Source organism: Oryzias latipes, chromosome 20 (assembly GCF_053564925.1).
Source record: "Oryzias latipes strain Hd-rR chromosome 20, Olatipes_Hd-rR_3.1".
NCBI classification, from domain to species: domain Eukaryota; kingdom Metazoa; phylum Chordata; class Actinopteri; order Beloniformes; family Adrianichthyidae; genus Oryzias; species Oryzias latipes.
Genome location: NC_136256.1, coordinates 26724369 through 26745193, shown reverse-complemented (window position 1 = coordinate 26745193; position 20825 = coordinate 26724369). Strand labels below are relative to the sequence as shown.

The following is a 20825-nucleotide window of genomic DNA, read 5'->3' as shown; positions in this document are numbered from 1 at the left end:
TTTTAGCTGAGCTAAAAAAACTGCTGGATTTGGATCCAGCCATCTACCTGTTCTTGTGACATTAGTTCTGTGTCTTGATTTAAAGTTTGCTGATGACACTTTGAGACTCACTAAGTTCACCTGCAACATCTGACTGTCTCCTACCAACCCAAAGGCTCACAATCTGGTCCATTGAACCATGCTGTGTGTTCATGGCTGTCTGAATGATAAACTTGAACTGACTTACTGACAAAATGAGCTTTTCATATTCACAGGATATTTAAACTCTATCACAACAATACATGCACCCTCCAATCCCAAAAATCTGTGAAGGGAAACATACACTGTATTTACAACATCCACTGAGTTTTTCACTGTATCCCTAACTTATTGTGAGTGTACAGCCCAGCTCCTACACACAATGCATCCTTAAAGTTTCAAACTTTATTAAAATCATACTTTTAAACCTTTGTACATTACTGATCCCCCCCCAAAATTTTATTTAAAAATTCGAAAAAATCCAATTAAAATCAATGGCAAATGTCTAAGTGCAATGTATGAATTTGGCAGCAAAGATGAGTGGGATGTTGGGTGACTTCTTTTTGGCAGCATTTAATGGGTTTTTAAGGTTTTTCTTCAGCGTCTGCGGAGTCTGGCTTCCAGCACAAATTGAACCGATTGGCCCAAAGGTCTGGCTTGGCTGCTCCAGAATGTCGGTACTGGTGCCCACTCACTAAGCATTTCTTTATTATTTTGGCTGGATTGTACTGATCACATCTTGGGAAAGGCTCAAATGTTGCCCAAAGCCAAGTCTCCCTGAACACTGCCTGATGTTTTCCTGATGCATCCAGCGAGATGTCAGATGGATAATTTATCCAGGTTATGCAACTGCAGAGTTGTTTCTTTTATGCCCTTATGTGTGTGCTGAGCCTAGATGAAGCATTTTAGGGTTTGTTGGACAATAAAAGAAGAAGAAAAATAAGCTGAGCAGGTTTGACAAAGCAGACAAGAGTGTGAAAACACTTAACTGTTGTTTTGAGCCTTGTTACCCCTGAGTGGTACGGTCCGGTGTGGTTTAGAATGGTCCAGGCAATTCAGGCAGTGCATGCGGGGTGTACACATATCCCACAGCTTCAAGTCATAGTAGTGCGACTACAGCAAGAGGGACGCTATCAAAAACAACAACAATTGAGGTCATCCAGCAGCTCATTTTTTCCCCGCTTGGCTTTTGGTACTTTGTACATACAAGTCACTTAGTGTTTTAGAGAAGATTGCGGGCGGCAAATAGGAATACGCAAGTGCTGGTTTTGCGCTTTCTTTTGTCGTAATTGTGTGACAACAGTAGCTGAGCCCTAACTGGTCTGTACCCTTTTTCTACGGACCTACAACCAACGGGGGCCCAAAAATGGTTACGGTTCGGTCCGGCTTAATGCGTCCAATTTTTAATGGAAACACTCAAAATACCAGAATGGACCTGACCAGACCAGACCGGATGGGACCACTCAGATGAAATGAGGATTTGGTGTGCCCTTTTAGCACACCATACAGGTAAAAGTGTGTGAGTGGTTGGAGAACATAGCAGGATATGAAACATCCCTTGATGCTGTGACTATTTTTGTGGTCACAGACACTTCCTTCTCTGTGGTTTTGAAACAATAATATAAAGGTTTTCTGTCTTCATTAAAGCTGAGAGGCACACACTTAAAAAAATATGAACAGAAAACTAGACAACGTGTCAAATATCAAATCTTTTAGCAGAGCAAATTTTAGAATTAGTCTTCTGAAAAAGAAATGTTACTATCTGAAGGTTAATTTTTTAAACTGCAATAGGGCTGCGTGGTGTTGTAGCAGTTAGAGTTCTCGACTTCTCCGGCTTCCTCCCACAATCCAAAAGCATGCTTCACAGATGAATTCATTTTTCTAAATTGTCCTCTATGTGTGATTGTGTGTATGTGGCCCTGCAACAGGCGTCTTCAGGGTTTACCCCACCTTCACCCAACAGGAGCTACATTGGCTCCAGCAACCCAGTGACCCCGAAAATAATTCAGCGAGTTCCAAAGATGGATGGATTAACAATTGGTTAAGCCCTTTTAAAAGAGACCCGATCTAATAAAATAGTCAACAATTATCTTTTATTAATCCTGTAACCCTTGTGCTATCCTAGGCACTTTACCAATGGGAGTTGGGTCATCTAGACCCACTAGACAGTGCTCTGAACCTTTTTTCTTCAATGATTTGTGATCTTCACTGGTGGCCATGGATTACATGAAATCTTTCCACCTTTTTCTTGGTAGGGAGAACACGTCAATGGAAGGGTGGGGTCATCTAAGATAGCACAAGGGTTATAAACGAGGCAAACAAATCAAAACTTTTTCTCAAAAGTCTTGTAGACAACTATTCAATCTGTTAACCACTATTTATGTATTGAACAGGAGGATAAGCCCCTTGACATGCAACATCTCGTTTTCAAGAGGGTCCTCTGTGTCAGACGTTTACAAAGTAGATGAGAAACAAGAAAAAAATAATGAAATAAACAACTTAGCGCAGCGTGCGCAGACTCACACGAAAATACACACCACCAGCTCCACATATTAATCACTCCGTTGGACGAAATCACACAAAATAAATATGAATCAAAGTTCAAAGCAAAAGATAAATAAAACCAAAAATAAAAGTCATCATCTTGGGAAAAAAAAAAATATATATATATATATATATATAGATGGATGGATGGATCGATGGACAGACGGACGGACGGACGGACCGATAGATAGATAGATAGATAGATAGATAGATAGATAGATAGATAGATAGATAGATATTAAAAAGCAAACAATAAACCTCCCCTTTCTCCTCCCTTTCACCTCTTCCAACAAGTAATATTAGGAACACCAAATAGTCATAAAAAATTCAAAAACATTGCATTGTCACAAAAGAAACTAATGTATTATGTAGGATAAATTTGCTGAAACTTGTCTGATAAAAAAAAAAAAAATCTCTGATTTTACAATCGTAAAAATAGTGAGACATTGAAAACAGTCGACGTTCTTTTTAATGAGCACAGGAAGAAAAAAAACCTTCAACCCATTGACCAACATACTGTGTCTAAACTCACATATATGCAATTTGTTTCCATCAGTACAAATAAAATATCTTTCATTGTGTGCTTGTTCATTGTGAGAATACCTACAGCACATGGAAAATGCAGTCGTCGTCCTTGGACGTGGTTTTTCATGAATGGCCCGTCTTAAGCTAAAGTTCCCCGTTTTCCTTGTTAGCGTGTGAACAAAAAGACCCATCACAAGGGAACAGACAACTGTGGTCCAGGTGAGTGGAGGCCAGGACATCTTGATGGGGGGTTGGGTTAGGAAGAGCATGGGGGAGGCATGGCGGTTAAACACTGGGGGTCGGCTGAGGGACCCTGGGGGAGCAGAACACAGGCCACGTAACCCCTGGCATCTCTTGGCCACGAGTGATTGATGGGGAAGAGCTGACGAGCCAAGCTCCCAATGTCAGTCTCCAATTAAATAACTCTCTCTGCTGAGCTGCTGCCGCTCTCCCCTTCTTCTCCTCTTCCTGCAATAAACCTCCCTTTTCTCCTCCTCTTCACCGCTTCCTCTATTGACACCACTCTCCCTCTGGCCATCCTTTCAGTCCAGCTCTTCCTGAGTCCTGTTCTATTCTCTCCTCCCCTCTATTGTCTTGACATCAACCCCCCTGCAGGTTTTGCAGCAGCTTCGGTCTTGAATTTCAGTGATGCCAGCTGCTCTTCCAGGTATGACAGATAGAGGCTGCTCTTTCTTTTGGTTTGGGTCAGTACTCCCATCCTAGCAGAGGAGACAAAAGGTGCTGCACTGTTGTAATGTAATTTACAATCCATCCATGATTAATGGCTGTGAAATCAGATTTTTTTCTCTGAAAAATCTGTTGGTTGAAACTTCTTTATTGAAAAAAAACAAAAACAAAGATTCTGGCATATTTTTGAAAGATTTTGCGGTATTAACTGAAAACTTGGTGCACAATGTTGTTCTGCTGGAGCTAATTAGGTGTGTAACTATTATTCTCAGAGGTCTGGAAGTGTAGAGGTGCTGTAAGTTGGAAGGAGCAACCAAAAGCTGAATTCTTGTCACTGGGAGCTTTTTTTTCCTGCTGCTAATTGGGCAGAAAAAACAAGACCAGTGCTGCCTGAATGTGGACACGCACTGGAATGATTAAATATTAGTGAGTTTTAGAGCAGCCAGGGAAAAAATTTAAAAAAAAGAAAGCCTAAGGAGGACAATTTACTTTAACATACATCAATGTAAGCTCCAACTTGCAGGATTTGTTGAGGTTTTAGGGTTAAAGTGGGAAAAATGATGCTTGATTTCTCTCACTGGTTGAAGATGTCAAGAATTTTGCGCGGATTTTCTTTTCGCCACCAAAGCTTTCATTTAACACACGTGCCATCTGCTGCCAACAAACTTGGCAGGTTGGGATTTTATGTCTTCTGCCAAGCGCCGCGTGCGTCTTTGGCTCCTTCCTCGTCAACTTATTTTGGTCAGAACTGTAGGGATAGGCTCCATCCTCTCCAGTCAGAGAACCGTTTAATGCTGCGCGTCCCCAGTTGCCGCTACAATGAGGATGTAGACCTAAACCCAAAGCCTGCAGCTGGGGTTCCCTGCACAGAAGCGCCACTGCGCAGGATAGATGGGAGAGGGAGGGAGAGAGGAGAGCTGAGACAGAAGGGAAAGAGAATCAGAGTTGCCACATCCCTGCTCAGGGTGAGCATGTACGCGCGATCCTGCCGCCCTGCTTTGGACACCAGGACTAAAATCAGCACAACTTCCAAACTCCACCTTTGCAGAAAATCTTTTTTCTTCTTCTGTGGCGCGCATGGATAGTAGAAAAAGCCCAACTTTTACGAGCAGACGCCATCAGTGCATCTGTGAAGTTTTGCCTTAGGTGAGTAAATCCAACAGACTTCAAGTTCAAGGATGCGCGTAATTTTTTCACATTGATTTCCTTTTTTTACGCAAATGTGCGCCACAATGAAGTGATTGTGGGCTTGGCTCTGCTGTTGTGCCACCGCTGATCCTGTCATTAGTATTCCGCGGACACATGGTTCCTGCGGCGCTCGCGCACAGAGATGTTTACTGTCGGCGCCCTCGTTGCGCGCGTTTGTCATGTTTCATGCGGAGTTTTTTCCCCTCTAAACTTGGGAAGATGCATACTCGATCAGCGACATTAGTGCTTGCTTTTTTTTATCCCTACGAGGGAATGCCTCTCTGTTATCGATTAGGCGCAGGTGCGCACCGCAAACTTTTTCTGCGGCGTGCAGGTGTTGGCAGCGCAGTGATTGATTCCCAACAGGGGGGTTCAAACAGCCGGGTCACACTGGGGAACGGCTCTACCTGCTGATTTATATCACTGAGCTCAGAAGTGAGCAGAAAACCTGGTTCTGTCCGCAGTGATGGAGGAATCAGCCTTCAACTTATTTTCAGTCCAAAAAACGGATGGGGACTTTAGAGAAAGCACAGTCTTTGCCCAGATTTTAGGGAGCTGATGCGTAAAACTGCTGTTGTTCCAGTTTCTTAATTTTGGATTGATTGCAATTTGGAAACAAGAGAAGTCTGTGACTAATTCTCTCTGCCCTGAAGTGACCATATTGAGGAGAAAATGTTCTTTGACATCAGCATAAATGAGTTTAACAGATTTTTGTGAATTTATTTAAAAGATATTTTAAACGTTTTATGTTTTTAGGGGAATAAAACAACCTTTAAAAAAAGTTTGCGTGCTTGATGCTCAGAGAAAGGAAAATTTGGGGTTTTAATCTCTGTGTCAGTCACTGTCTAATCCAATTAAAATATATTTTTATCAGATATAGCCTATATTTATTGCTTTATTCATTAATTTTTGGACATTTATTCATTTCCCAAATCCTCAAATTCTTTCCCCTTTTGATGAAATAAAGCTTTAAAAACACAATGTCCATCTTTGTTTTTTTTTTGCTAAGAAATTGTCCAAAACGTTCTAATAGTTTAAATGAAACGTCTCAAACCGTAATTAACTGCAGTTAGAAGTTTCTGCAGTGTTTTCTAGCGTGTCTTCTCAGGGGAATATGGATGAGAGAAAGCGTGTGATTGGTTACTGAGCGCTGTGCTGCTTGTAATCCTGTTGTGAGACTGGCAAATGGGATTACAGCGCAGTGTGGAAGGGAAACAGAGCCCACAGAGGACTGGGAGGCTTTACATTCACAGCTTTGTCTCACATTTTCACTTAATTTAGCGCCATCACTTTGACACTGGCCAGCAATGAGTCTCCACAGGCAGTCCAATATGGTCTCTATTCGCTCTGAAAGGCTCACAGTGCCAGACTGAGTCAACACACTGCTGATATTTTGCGGGGAGATTTCTGAATATGAGGAAAAGATAAGAAAACACTTTTTCTCTGCAGGAACGAAAACTAGAGGCGTTTATGGGATTTGGCAGAACATTTCTGTAAAGACTTCCAGACTGGCAGGTTAACCCATGCTGTTTATAAAATTAAAGGTATTATCTGCTTTTGAGAATGCCATAATGGACTATTTTATCATCAAAAGTTATATAAATACAAAATTTTTAATCACAAAGAGCAAAACTAAAGGCGTTTCTTTTGATTTTAATGTTTCCTGAGGTAGGGAGTCATGTGGAATCGTGCGTTTTGTTGGGTTTCTACTTATTTTTAACTGGCATTAAGACATTTTTGATTGACAATAAATAAGTAACAGGAGAAAGAAAAGACAACAGTGAGGTCAACTCATTCAGATTTGACGCAAAATTCTTCCTGAAATTAGAAAAACATACATTTTTTGAGGGAAAACAGTTTATTTTAAACTTCTGGCGTGATCAGTTAACCAAACCATTAATTTCTTGATCCAAAAAGACCTATCTGGCAGATATGGCAGTTGCACCTGCATGCTTTTATGTCCAACTCTCACCATGTGCTGAATTGGAGGGGGGGGGTTAAGCTAAATGACACACATTCAATTGGCTCAAGCTGACCCATGTGCAGATCTGCTGTCCCACAGCTCTACAACCCCCAGCCATGCTGCCCTGCAGCCAGTTCTGCTCCACTTCCACCTCCACCGTCAAACCAGTCTATTGAGGCTTTGAACATGTGAGCTAATGTGTGTGCCCACAAACATGGGGGTTTTAAAATACCCTTTTAGGAAGCTCCTCGCCAAGACCTTCTGCAGAGGTGACAATCACGCAGCTGTGATTTATTCCTGTATTAATAATTAGCGCTGGCTAATGACTTTCCTGTGGCTATAAGCACCACGGATCGCTTCCACAGGATGTTTTTATTAAGGTTTTGCTTGGAGGAGCGAGGAGAAAGTAAAATAAAGGAATTTGTGTGGGAAGGAGGTCACTGTATGCCAAAGCAATTACCTTCCTCATCCAGGGCCCTGCCAATACTCTACATAGAGGAGAGACAAAGAGAGGTCAGAGAGGAAATAAATATGAGCAGAAAAAAAACTCCCCCTCAACTTCCGATTCAGTTAAAGTCTCTGTCGCGCCTCGAATCAGACAGATAATAGCAGCAACAATAAGAAGTTCATGGAACTGCTCGAGTGCTGCCAGGGTGTGTTGTGACATGACCAACGTTGTCTGTCGAGAGCTGATGCCTTCCTCCGCTCTGACAAGTCGTCATGTTCTGGCATCTTGGGTGGGGGGGTCTGTCACAATGCGGCGGGCGGCAGAGCGACGGATCCCCCCCCTCTAGCATGCTTTGGAATTGGGCTACGCTCCCCCGCTCAGAGTAGAGGTCAGGAGCGGCCGGGCCTTCGTGCTGCTGACAGCTCTGATTTATTTTTAATCCAATGACGGGAGCTGGCCGCACAGATCATGTGGCCTGTTAGCGTCGGAGCGCCTCGGCGGTCTCATGCAGACTTAATTTTGACAAAATAATGACACTGATGAGGGGAAAATGCAGGGGTTTCCCATTGTTATTCTGTCTTTGTTTGAATTCCCAGGCTGTTTTCCCTCCATTTTTACCTTTATTAACTTTTTGACCTTGCCTGATCCCCCCCCCCCCCCCCCCCCCCCTTGTGTGTATGTGTGAGTGCCTCCTCATTGGTTTTGCCAGTGCCCCTATGATTTGTGAAAACTGTCATCATCATCGTATCAAAAAGCCACATTGCTTCTGTAGAGACAGCGGTCATGAAGGCAATTCTGCTGACACTTCTTTCTCTATTGTCTCCTCTCTGCCCCCCCCCCCTCTTTTTACTCTGATAGGTGACAGTTACAAAGGGCCTGTGTTGAAGCCTCAAGTCACCAGTAACCCTCTTTGCCAGCTTTAATGTCAACTCTCTGGCTTGGAAGTGGCAGGAATTATCCCGCTTTTAGGCTCCAATCAGACAAAAAGAAGAGCAACGCAGCAGAAATGCAGAGCTTGTTCCAGGGTCTGACTGCTCCCGTGTTCTGGTGAAAGGCGGGGTCAGTGTGGATAAAACCCTGAAGGTTTTGACATTTAAGCTTTCCATTTTGCTCCTCTTCTGGTTTGCCTGCTTTCTTGGACGGAGGCCCACACGATGGGTCGGCGTTGCTCAGGCATTCGCAGCGCTCTGGCCCTCGTGGCGCTCCTGTTTGTCTCACAGAGCGGGAGCTGCTGGGGACTGAATTCCCGCTCGGGGGATCCGGACAAGTCCCCTCCGTCTGATCCAGACCCCTGGGAGGTTCAGCAAAGACACAAACGCAGCTGGGTATGGAACCAGTTCTTCGTATTGGAAGAGTACACAGGAAATGAACCACTCTATGTTGGCAAGGTAAGTGATCCGTGACTGTGAGGGAGTCAGTGTTATCACGGTTTAACCAGGAGTTGATGCAAGCACTAGAACACAAAGAAATCAGATGCAGTGCAGTCTGTGTGTGGTTAAAAGCATCAACATAATGCTGTTTTAAATACTTTTTTTTATTATGATGAGCTGCATAATCAGAAAATTATAAGATTCTTCACAATCTCACAGTTGTAGCAAAAAGGCAACACATAAGCAAAGATTGGAGCAGACTGAGGAGAGAACTTTGAGACAATCCTTTTGAAAATACGAATAGATTTCTTCAAAAATCTTCACAAAGTAAAATTGCCCTTGTGCTGCATCAAGGTGTTCTGGAAATATCCAAGTGAATCAGTAGAAGAAATATCATTTTTGATAGTTCAGAAAAAAAGGTTTGGGACTCTTCCAGTGACATTTAAGTAAAAGACAGAGGACATAGTTCACTTCTGGGTGCACTTAAGTGAACATTTTCCTCTAAGAAAAAACAATACTAAAAAAACTAAATAAAAAAAAGCAAATAAGGAATGAGAAATGGATTCAGTTTTTTTAGTAAACCAGAACAAACTTCAACAGGATTTCTAAACATTTGAACTAATGAACATGACGTTAAAAAGTAAATTAGTTTACTTGAATTAACTGATATTTACACAAACATGATGGTTACTATTTTATCTAAAAGCTGGAAAGCTCTAAACAGCTCCAATGTAAGTCATTTAAGGCCTTTTCATTGTTAGGCTCTGGTAGAAATGAGTGCTGCTGTCAGAATATATAAAAAAGAAAAATAGGAGAAACATAACAGAAATGTTTAAATTCAAGTAAAAAACACTCATTACAGGTTAAATGTTAAAATCCCCGCAAATGTTACCACTGTGATCTCAGTTTTTGTTAAGACAAAACCCGCACCTCCCCTTTCTGAACACAAACGCAGAAAAACCAAATGATGTAGTTCCTTAAATGGCCACTAGAGGGTGGTTTCCCAATAAAGAAAAAAAAAGAAAATTAAGTAAAAAGTATCTGTAGTTTGGTTTTCAAAAACGTGTGAGACTAATTAATGTTGTTCTACAATAAATTATCTAACATTTATTATTTATAAACTGACAAAGCAGCACATGCTTCCATCAAACGCGCCAGGACAAAATGAACTTCTGCCAGTAAAGAATGGATCAAATAAGTCTTTTCAGCAAGAAAAAGAGCAATTTTCAACCAAAAGAGCCAAAATGATCCTCTAGACAAAATTAAATAATACTTTCTTTTGTTATAATGTTGCGATTCAGTATATTCAAAGCGATTCTCAGTTTCAGCACCACAGTTGTAATGGACAGCTCCTGCTGGAAAAAAAAAAAAGCACTAGAGCATGCAGCGCGAGCCAGATGGGGCTCAGATTGGTCTCTAGATCCCCATTATCTCTGAGAATTTTCTGGTCTTATTATTAAATTAGTTTTCATCTTTCCGCTCATATGCAGGATAATCATCCTCATCTGCAGTATTTGCCGGGTCTGTTCTTGCAAGCCCATTTCCTCGCCGCCTGAACCGGATTAGTGCCTCCAGCTGGAATTAGGATACTTTTGACTGTCCCATTGTTTCACACTCCTCTATGCCAGAAGGATGTGTAGGGGAGGGGAGGGGGACAAAATATGAGGAATGAGCATACTTGATAGTTCAGAAGAGGGTCAATCCAAGTGTCCGATATGAAACATCAGATCTTTTTATACCCGGGGTTTCAACGATGGTTCATGGAAATGTGGTTGTTTGTGTGGATCTCTACCATTTCCAACATTTGTTTTTGCTATTTGAATGTTAATAAGTTAATACATAAACACAAAAAGGCCAGCACCTCATGTAGGAATTTCAAGTACCTCTCCTTTTTTCACTTTCTTGTATCTGATTGCATTTCTTGTTGGTAAATCCTGAAGGATGGAAACAGGCTGATTACTTATTCATAGATGTGCAGTTGAGATCTGCTTATCCACATGGAGTATACACAAATTTATTTGCAATCTCTCTAAGAGGCTCTCCTTTGGTTTGGTTTGTCTTTCTGCTTTTTTTTTTTGCTTGTTTCATTTTATTGATTAGTCTTTTGTTTTGTGGCTTTGAAGTCTTCTGGTTGAGGTCAATAAAAAAAAAAAATATATCGCAGTAGGAGTGTAAGGAATTCAGACTGGCTCCACCTTTACATCTGACCTGGTAGCAGGCTCAATGTCACTTTTCCAGAAACATAAAGGCCTGGTTCTTTTGGAACAGCAGGCTGCCCTGGAGGTGGAGACGTTATTTGTTTGCTCAGATCATGATTGTCACCCAAGGAAAACATTTGTTTGGTACCAAAAGGATGCACTGCAGCAGTAAAGCATCCAGGGTGGACACACTGACCATCGGTGACATGGAAAGGTCCTTTCCTGTCGAGAAAACGGCCTCAACAGAAGAGACTTTTTATGAAGCCTGAAGTTGCAACTTGTTTTTCATGCTCAGCTCTAAATTTGCAAGCAAAAACATCAGAGTGGCACGACTGGTAATTGCTTTTGTCATCAAAAATGACTAACAATAGCAATGGGTGTCCAGACAAAAGGCACAGTCACAGCACAATTTGGTCATTGGTGTGACTGGAAGCGAGGGAAATGATACAGTGAGGTAGGAAATGGGAAGTCATCATTTTGGCCCGGCTTCTCCTTTGCATCTGCAGTCTGCTTGGCTTTAATGCATTCTGTCAGATTCTGAATTTCACAACCAAATGTCTCATTACGCCTTGGCACTCAGCCTCGGGTAAGTGTACTGGCCCGGAATCAGCCGCAGTCACATCCAGCCGGCGGAAATATACGTTAAAAAGGAACCTCAAACTAGCTAAACAGCCTCTGCAACACATCGGTGACGCGTGTATGTAAACAAGGGAAAACGCCGCGGCAAGTCGGCCACTTAGCAAACACTTTTAGTTCCAGTAAACAGGATGTGATTAACGTTTTCTGCCGGGCGTTTGTGTGACTAAACATTTGCAAAGCATCTGCTGAATAAGCTTTGTGCCAAGGCAATGTTTATGATCTCTGTTTTATTAATGCATTAGAGGAGTCGCTTTAAATTTTAGTTTCATTTTCTGTGCTTTGACTTTTGTGAGGCTGATGTGACTTCAGTGTCTCGCATCGCAGACACATATGAGGTGACGTATTGATGGACTTGTCCCAAAATTATCCCCTTGAGTAAAATAATTTAATAAAACACTGGCTGAGACAGATTCTGGTGTGATTTACCTAGATTTTTATTTTAAATATACTTTTAAAGATGGGCAGAACATTTATGACCATCTTATTGCATAACTTAAAGATAGAAAATCCTGTTTTTGGTATTTTTAAAGTCCCGCTCTGATCATCTTTTGATCTATTTTATAGCGTTCCCAGTGGTCTTTTTATTACCATTATGCCGTTTTTAGCACAAGGAAAAACACGGGCATTTTCTAGGACATAGTTTCTGCAGAGCTATCCAATTGTACAGTTTTGACCAGTTCAAACAACAAAACCAGGATGTACAGTACATGGATCTAGTTGTCTACAAGCCGGATCAGCAGCATGGAGAGGAGCAGGGAGCTTGCCGATTATAGCACCTAAATCAGTGCTAAAAGTTTTTTTAAACCACTAAAAGCATTTGTTTGTCTGTTCCTGTTTCACAATGATTTGAATAAAGAAATAATCAGAAATGCAATTTTAAAGGGCCGATATTATGCTTTTCTCAAGTCTTTCAGAGTAAACTATATCCATAAATAGGATAAAAATTACCTTTGACCTTTAATGACGTCAACCTAGAGCCAGCCTCAGCAGTGTGTCTGCATTTTTCCCATGAAAACAAACAACATCTGAACTTTTGCAAAAATTTACGTGCATATAATGTAAAGTCTTTTTGCAGAAGACCGCTAGCTCCACAGAGAAAGTGTGTGTGTGTGTGTGAGTGTGTGATAGCCTGGGGGGGGAGCTGGCAGTGGAGACTCTTCCTGGAAGGGGCGGTTCCTCACTTTGTGATGTCACAATGTGAGGTTGTGTGGTTTTTAGAGGAATGTCCAGAGATGCGTTAATCGATCAAAATTCTTTGGGGTTGTTGTTCATGAAGAATTAACATTATAATACACGTAAAAGCTCAAAATAGTTGGTTTAGCATGATATAGGCCTTTTAATCTTATTTCTTTTTATTATTTATGCCCTCCATTGTGAGTTAAATGCTCCAGAACATGTTAAAAAAACACACAAGTATTATTGCGGCATTTTATTATGATGGAGGACATAGAAAAGTAAACTTAAAATTGTGTTTCTGAGTCTTCCTTAAGAAAAAAAGAACATAATTGTGATGTAAAAATTCGCTGGGCGGACCACAAACTCCCTGCTCCTCTCCATTCTGATCCATGTACGTCTTTGTTCTCCTCATTTAAGCTGGGCTATGGCTGAATAATCATAATTATAATAAAAAGACCACTGGGTACATTTTAAAAAATTGATAAAAAGATGATCGGAGTACGACTTTAAATGCCTTCCTGTTTGTCCCATGTGGACGTTTTTTACGTCGTGAATTCCTGACTGACAGCAATTTAGTTTGTTAATCAAACAGTACACATCCCGGGCAGCAGGCTAATCCCACAGATGAAAATGCTGGAGTGAACAAAACCCTCCTGCTATACATCCACTTCATTAGCATTCCGCGTGGCGTTCACTGTCAGCTGGGTTAGAATCACAGAGCGCAGGGCACCACTGTAAAGGTCAGCCTCAATAGCTCGCTCTCGCTGGTGCCACAAACACACCGGCGCAGCAGCTGGAGAGTGGTGAGCTTGTTGAGGCAGAGAGGAGCGTGATCCGAGCTGACAGGAGGGGATGGGGATGGGGTGGGGGGGCTGATTCTGACATAGTTGGGAGCTCATGGAGACCCGTGGGATGTTGGGAAAGCCTTTATTTGAGCTGAGGAATCAAAGAGGATAAAAAGAGCAGAGAGGGGAGTCATCAGCAGGGCAGGTGAGGGGACAGAGGTGTTGTTTACACTATGGGGCTCTCATAGTGTAAAAGACGTAGCCTGGGGTGGGGGCTGGAGTCAACACAAATAGGCCGACTTTTTGATATGCAGTTCAAGTGGTTGTCCAGAGGAGGGTCAGAAGTCTTAAAGTACCACTCCGATCATCTTTTGATCAATTTTCAAAGTGTTCCCAGTTTTTTATTTTTTAATTATTAATGATTTTTCTGCTTTTAGACAACATTTTGAAAAAAACTGTCATTTTCAAGGAGACAGTTTCTGCAGAGCGGCAGGAGTTCATTAGAAGTTCAACTCCGAGTTGTGGGCAGGACCGTTGGCCTGCAGCAACCCGACCCCCTCCCAGTTGCTGAAAGCTCTCTGTTTACACGCTGTCCTGCTAGCTTACAGCCCCTCACACCCCCAATATAACATTAACTGCTGCAACAAAAACTGCGAGCGATATTGGCGATATCCAGCCGTACAGTTTAGAACCAGTCGAGGAAAACAAAGGCATGTATTTGTCTACAAGTGGATTTATCAGAAGGGAGCTTGTGGTCCACCCAGCACATTCTTTTCCATCACAAATACAATCTTCATATTTCGTCTGCACCTGATTCACAACGATTTGAATAAAGAAATACTCAGAAATGCAATTTTTACCTTAATTTTCTTTATGTGTGTCGTCCATCATTAAAAGATGCAACAATAACATGTTAACAAAAAAAACAAAAAAAACTTCATGGTCTTCGGTCTAAAACATTTTTTTTTCCTGCAACATGATTTACACCTCCTAAAAGTCAAAATAAACCTATTTTTTAAAGCGTTAAAGTATTGTATTTCTATATTTTAGTCTAAAAGGATGCAAATATTGATGGCACTTAAGAGTCTGTCAATTAAACATGAGACTTGAACCAGCACGAAGACAGAAAAACAGCTCGTACATGGCAAAGTAACAAATTCCACCAACCACTCAGGCCCACTAATGAACATCTTTTCTCCTCATTTGTTTACTTTGTTGGATGTGTTGCGGGCTGTTTCTTGGCTCAGAGTTGCCTGGCAACAGGGAAAGACTCCTGGAAGTTGTCTGGCCAAGATTTGTTGGAGAAAAACCTGGAACAACTGAAATAACATCTAGAAAAATACAATTTTACCCACGTTTGGATTTTGGCTCAGTGTTAAATGTAGCTTTTAAAGAGCCGTTCTCATAGGCCACATCATTTTAAATGTGGATGAAACAGTTTTGTAGGAACAGGTTGCTAAATTTGCATATGCTCCGACGTTCTGATTTCTTTCACATTTAAATTCAGATTTGATCCTGATTGGGTCGTGATCAACTGCTTTTTTTTAAATTAGGAAAAATAAACCTTAAAAACTGATAATGCTCATAAAAGCTAACTAGCTTCTGCTGAAATTCTTCAAATATAGAGAATGAGAGATTTTTTCTTTTTTTTTTTTCTTTTTTTTGCTTTTTAAAAAGCCAGAAGAGTCTCAACTAATCAAAACTAAAAAATGTACTTTTTCTAACAACTTGCTTCTGGCCATTTATTTTTGCCGCTGTTGGACAAAAGTAATTTGACGTCTTGCTAAATTCAAGTAATTACTCCCTTAGTGTCTCAATCATCTACTAAAATTTATGGCAGTGATGATTTAGGAGAAGGTTTTTTTCCCCACAATAACCCCACCCAGTGCAGCATGCAGAAGAGAAAAATCAACCATGTTTTAAGTTTGAGACCTTATTGAATAGACATGCAGCACCCTTAAATAAAAACAAAACAGTCGAAATAAAATCACATGTACAATGAGGGACAGTAAGAGTGAACTGTCGCATTTTTTTAAGATGTACCCCCCCCCCCCCCCCTAAAAAATTGCAAATCTACAGGGTCAAATCAGAATCACCTTGAGGTGAAAAACAGTTTTAAACATGAAAGAAATGTCAATTTGCCGAAAATATAATGAATAAATGTAAAGAATGTCAGAAAAATCTGCAAAAACTTCACACCCAATCACCATTTCAATTAAAAATTTTCATTTTCATCAAACCCTCACCTCTACATAAAATTATAATCAGCTTCAAAAACAAACATTCAGATTTGAAACTCTGAACTGAGGACTGAAAGCAAAGATGATGAAAAGGTTAAAAAAAATTAAAATCATAAAACAGTAAATGTAAAAATCTTTTTATTTTTATTTGGTGACAGTTTAAGAAATATGATTTTTTTTAATTCAAGCATTAAATTTGCCATTTAATTTTTTTCAAATGTACAACATTTTCATTCATGTTTACAATGTCTACTTTTGAAACGTACAATTTCTTTTATCCACTTTAACCCTTTAACACTGGAGGCGTCGTCAGCGACACCTAAATAACACACGCTCTGTGACGTACCGTAACTCTGAGTAAATGGTTGAAGAGTTACAGTAGTTGAAAATATATCAGCACTAGAGCTCGAGCAAAAGTGGCAAAAGGTTAAACTTATCCTGATTTGACCCCATACATCCCTCCTTCAATGCCCTGTTGTATTGAAGGCTTGGATCCTGTTTAGGGATTAAACAATCATGCAATCATTTTCTACACCAGAAACATTTAAGAAGTCTGAGTATTAAATAAAGAAATGCAGTTTCAAATCAAGTTATAACCAGGTTCAAGTTAGCAAAAAATAAATAAAATAATTGGTTGATTGATTTGGAAGTATATTTTTGTGCTCTTTTTTTTTTTTTTTTTTGAACTGTTTAACATTTTAAAAACCTGCATCTGTCAAGCTGTGATGCAATGAGGGAACAAAAAGGTTCTGGTTCACCTAAGGATTGTCCATCTCATATAAAAGAACCAATTTTGTCATAAGAACCAGTTTCTGAAAAAAAGGACAAGTTGTTACTGCATAAATGTAGAAAAACTGGATCATAAAGGAACATTTGTCAGAATAAAAGTTGCATTTTTTGAAACTGTTGTATTCTGTCCTCTTTTTCTTTTGCCAAATGCCATAGATGCTGATTCTTGCGCTGTTTAATGTGTCTTTTATATCACTGTGTAAGGGGGTTGTGCTGTAATAAATACTCTTTGTTACTGCTCATAATAGTCTATCTTTATAAAATATTAAGCAGGCGGGTTGGCAGCCGAAGTAGCGGTGAAACAGTTGCGGAAGTTTTTGTGCATTTTAAGTTTGGAGTTTTTTTGTCTGAACATGGAGCTGCTCAGGTTTCCAGAAGTGCTGATGTATCGAGTTTCTGACTTTCCCCAAAGGTCTGAGCGTAAATATTTCAGGAGAGGTCTTACAGCTCGTGTAGAGCAGAAACGTATTCGGAATCCACGCTAAAGCAGAGTTTTTCCTCCACAAGTGGCCTGCAGTCGGTTGCATCATGTGCAAATTAAGTTTGCTTCACAGAACAGTTCAGACGTTTCAAACAAAATCGAGCAAACCGTGACTGTTTCTGGTTAAAATGTCTTCATCAGGAGTTTTTAAAGACCGATCTTTTTACTTTCTGAGAGATCTCTTAATATATTGGAGTGGTATTAAAGCCTACATTGGTAGATGATAAGGGGGCTGCTATGACCTTGTGCAAATGCAACTTCTCACAATGACATGAAGCATATTACAGTCGAAAGATGCTCATTTTTCATGGCCTGATATTTAACATGAACATCGAGAGCCTTGCCATCAAACTTAAAGGGTTTCCCTACAAGCCAGGACAAGAATCGGAAAGTATCCGAAGTTTTTCTTCAAAGAAACACTAAAGATATTGAATTTCCCTGACTCTCTGATGTCTCCTTTAACTTAGAAACCCTCAGAGAGTTGCTCATTATGTCAAGTGGGTTCCGAGATTGATTCATTTTGTATTATCTGCCGCCGCTGACAGGACCCAGAGCTTGAAGTCTATTAAAACTCCAGCAGATTTGATTCTGACAAACATTTTAGCCCTCAAATCGGATTCCTCTGCACTTTGAGATGCTGTCTTATTTCAGAAAAACATGCACCTCATTTCAAAAACAGGTTTCTTCTTTCAGGTTAAAGGAGGAAGGGTAATTGTATAACAGCAGCTGGTAAACCAATTAGGATGTCATGAGTAGCAATTTTATCTGGGATTGAGAGAGCTGCTGCTTTTGAAGGGAAAGGTGTGTTTGCAGTCTGGACAGTCAGGAGGGAAATGACCCCCCAAAAAACAACAAACTTTGAGCTTAAAAGCTTGATGATTGGTGCTCGGATGGATGTTTTTTTTCTGGATTAAATTCTGGATTATTTTAATATTTTCTTTAGGGTTAAGCAAACAAACAAACCTGTGAATTTTCAGTGTACAAAACAGGTTTATTGACAAAGAAAATCACAAGAATATGTAAAGGTTTATGCTAAAATGATCTGGAAAATATACATCATAGATATTATTTATTTTGTTAATCTAAGTGCGACTTTTTCTAGGACGGGATCCAATAAGCATGGATAACTAGATTGAGAATCTCTGATGTCACTCTTTGGATTATAAACGCCAAAAAATATAAAATATAAAAAAATGGATTTCACTTTGCTTATCTAGGTGTGCAGAACTTGAGAAAACAAATGAGATTTTGTCAAGTTGGCCATTGGATCGTCCCACCTGCCAATCAAAGAAACATGCCTCAATTAACCAACCATCTGACCCTTAATAAAATTACCACAACTGATTTAAATCCCCCGTAGTTGTAATGAATGTAAAATAAAGCAATAAACATGAACAGGTTTGCTTCCAGGTTGATTAGACTGTCCCCAGTGGTCGTTTGAGGAATTACAACATTTGATACCTCAAGCTACAGAAGGACAGGCTTCACTTTAGTGTTACATTTCAGCATTATTAGTCATCCATGAACCTTTGTGTTAATAATAATGAAAAAATAAAAAAAATATATATATATATTTATCTGTTTTCGGACCGTTTTTCTGTCTTTCTGTGAGAATCATTTGTGGAAATATTTTCTCTCCAGATCAGGGCATCTCATCCAAACAAATAAAATACTTTTACTGCAATTTTGCATGATTTGTTTACTGTATCGGGGAACCGTGGTGCAGTTTCATCTCGCCTGTTTTTGTAAAGGGTGGTTCAGTTCATGTAAAGCTAAACAAGATAAAAATAAAACATTTTTCTCTGAAATTGTTCTTGAAAAACAAAAACAAATCTTTTTTGCTGGTGGCCATTAAAACACTTTCAGGTTGTTTTTACTTTTCTCAGCAAAATGCCCGATAATGATGTACTCCAAATGCGCTTTGTTCCTGTAAAGCATGTGATTTAACTTAAAACATGCTAAGATTTCCCGGTTTTGAAGCTCTGTGATGCAGAAAACATAGAAAAATCTGCTGAATGTAATGAGAAGAGTGGGACGACTGCAATCAATTAACAAACGGTTAAGAAAAAATAAATAATTGAGCAGAAATCAACAGAAAAACCTTTTAGTTTTTTGACAATACAGATAGTTTTCAGTGTATGTGCTTTTTTTCTGTTTGCACAAACGGATGTTTGGATAAAAAGGGGACTTGGACCCGTTAAGTAGGTATTCTCCATCCAAAGCCCTTCTGAAATTTGCAGATTGTTATAAATAAATACATAAAAAATCTTCCAAACTCAGCCATGCCCAGACCACTGCTGGTTAAAAGTGTTAACTGGGCTTCCGACATTGAGCTGTTAGATTCAATGTTAACCTTATAGCTGTAATAAACTAATCATTATACATATACATTGCAGGATATTTCTTCTTATTAGACTCCTATATTTTTCTTCTATAATGGGTTGAGGGAAACGCATAAACACATTATCTCACAATAAACCGATTACACTCAATAACCTGCCTTTGTGAATGTGTGCACTCGCATGTCTAAGCCCTCCTGAAGCAACCCAACGCCGTCCTCTTGGAGTTTTATTCATCCCAGCCCCCACCGCCGCCATGCCAGACATTTACCATCCAGCAAATGAATGGACCCTGATATGGTAAAACCAGGGATCCATTGGCCACCTCTCCCTGTAATTAAATTCAGTCATAATGAATCATAGCCCCCTAATCCTAAAGCAGGCAGTATTTCCACAGGGAGCAGAAATGACCTACATGCACTGGAAAAAGCTCTCACTTCAGCCTCCCTGCTGCAGCTCTCTGCTGTGGAAGCATGACCAATGCACACACGTCGTCACTTTGAGTCGGGCTGACAGTAAATGACCGGTGCGGCGTGCTTATTTTCATATCAGCGCCGTTCATTTAAACACATCACACAGGGCTTAGAAACTCCAACAGGGGCTCTGAAGCTTGAAGTCGTGTCAGAGTTTTGTCCTGTTCAAATTTGACTTTTATTTTTTATGCTCAGCTAATGTTTGTGTCTTGGACGACCGAGGCCCGGTGCTCCGTGAGAGACAGCCTGAGCAGGAGCATGAGCAGAAAATAGCAGGAGCGAGTCAGCGGACTAATGTTGGTGATTCACGGCGGTGCTTCAGCGCCCTTGCTTTTCAAGGTGTATTTTATCGTTTGCAGAGGCTGTTGGTTGCAGCTCAAGATAATGTCAGCGCTTCTTTGTGTAAAAATGTAGGAGGCAGCAGGACCCAAAGATAACGCACATTCAGTTCTTATAAATTCTGTTTATACAGTATTCAAACAGACTCGATGAACTGGTTGCAGTGGAGGAAAGTCCATTAATTATCATCTCTATCTGTGTTTTTGAATCGCTGCTTTAATAAATGAACTTTTCCTATTTGATTGTCCACAGCTAGTAATTGAATGGCGGGATGTCAGGACTAGTATACCTTTGTTCGAACACAATAACAGCGCTGCTGTCTAAAATGCAGCCACCTATAGATTACTGTTGTGACGTGGGTAGGCTGCTGTTTTTGGCTGGTATCAACTATTTGGTTTGATTTTCTCTTGGATAAAAGGACTTTTTTTTGCTGAAATGTAAAATATAATAAACTGGCTGGGTTCTTTGTGTGTGGAGTTTGCATGTTCTCCTTGTGCATTTGCGGGTTTTTCTCTGAGCATTTCAAAAACAGCTTGAATTTGTCCCTATAGGTGTTTGTGTGTGTGGTTGTGTATGGGAGTGAGTATGGCCCTGTGATGAACTGGTGATCTGCAGATCACCAG

At 40.3% G+C, this 20825-nt stretch overlaps 1 protein-coding gene across 2 annotated transcripts in view; it reads left to right on the top strand.

The window, feature by feature from the left end:
* The window catches only part of cdh7a (cadherin 7a), a 215533-nt gene that overhangs the window by 36612 nt on the left and 158096 nt on the right, over positions 1-20825 (top strand). Inside the window, exons 1-2 of one of the 2 annotated variants that reach the window (XM_023950079.2) lie at positions 4568-4920; positions 8232-8761. In XM_023950079.2, the coding sequence (XP_023805847.1) occupies positions 8528-8761 (234 nt within the window). In that variant the 5' untranslated portion in view covers positions 4568-4920; positions 8232-8527. Of the gene's footprint in view, positions 1-4567; positions 4921-8231; positions 8762-20825 lie in introns of those variants that run through there. The other variant, XM_078938306.1, reaches the window with a different exon arrangement.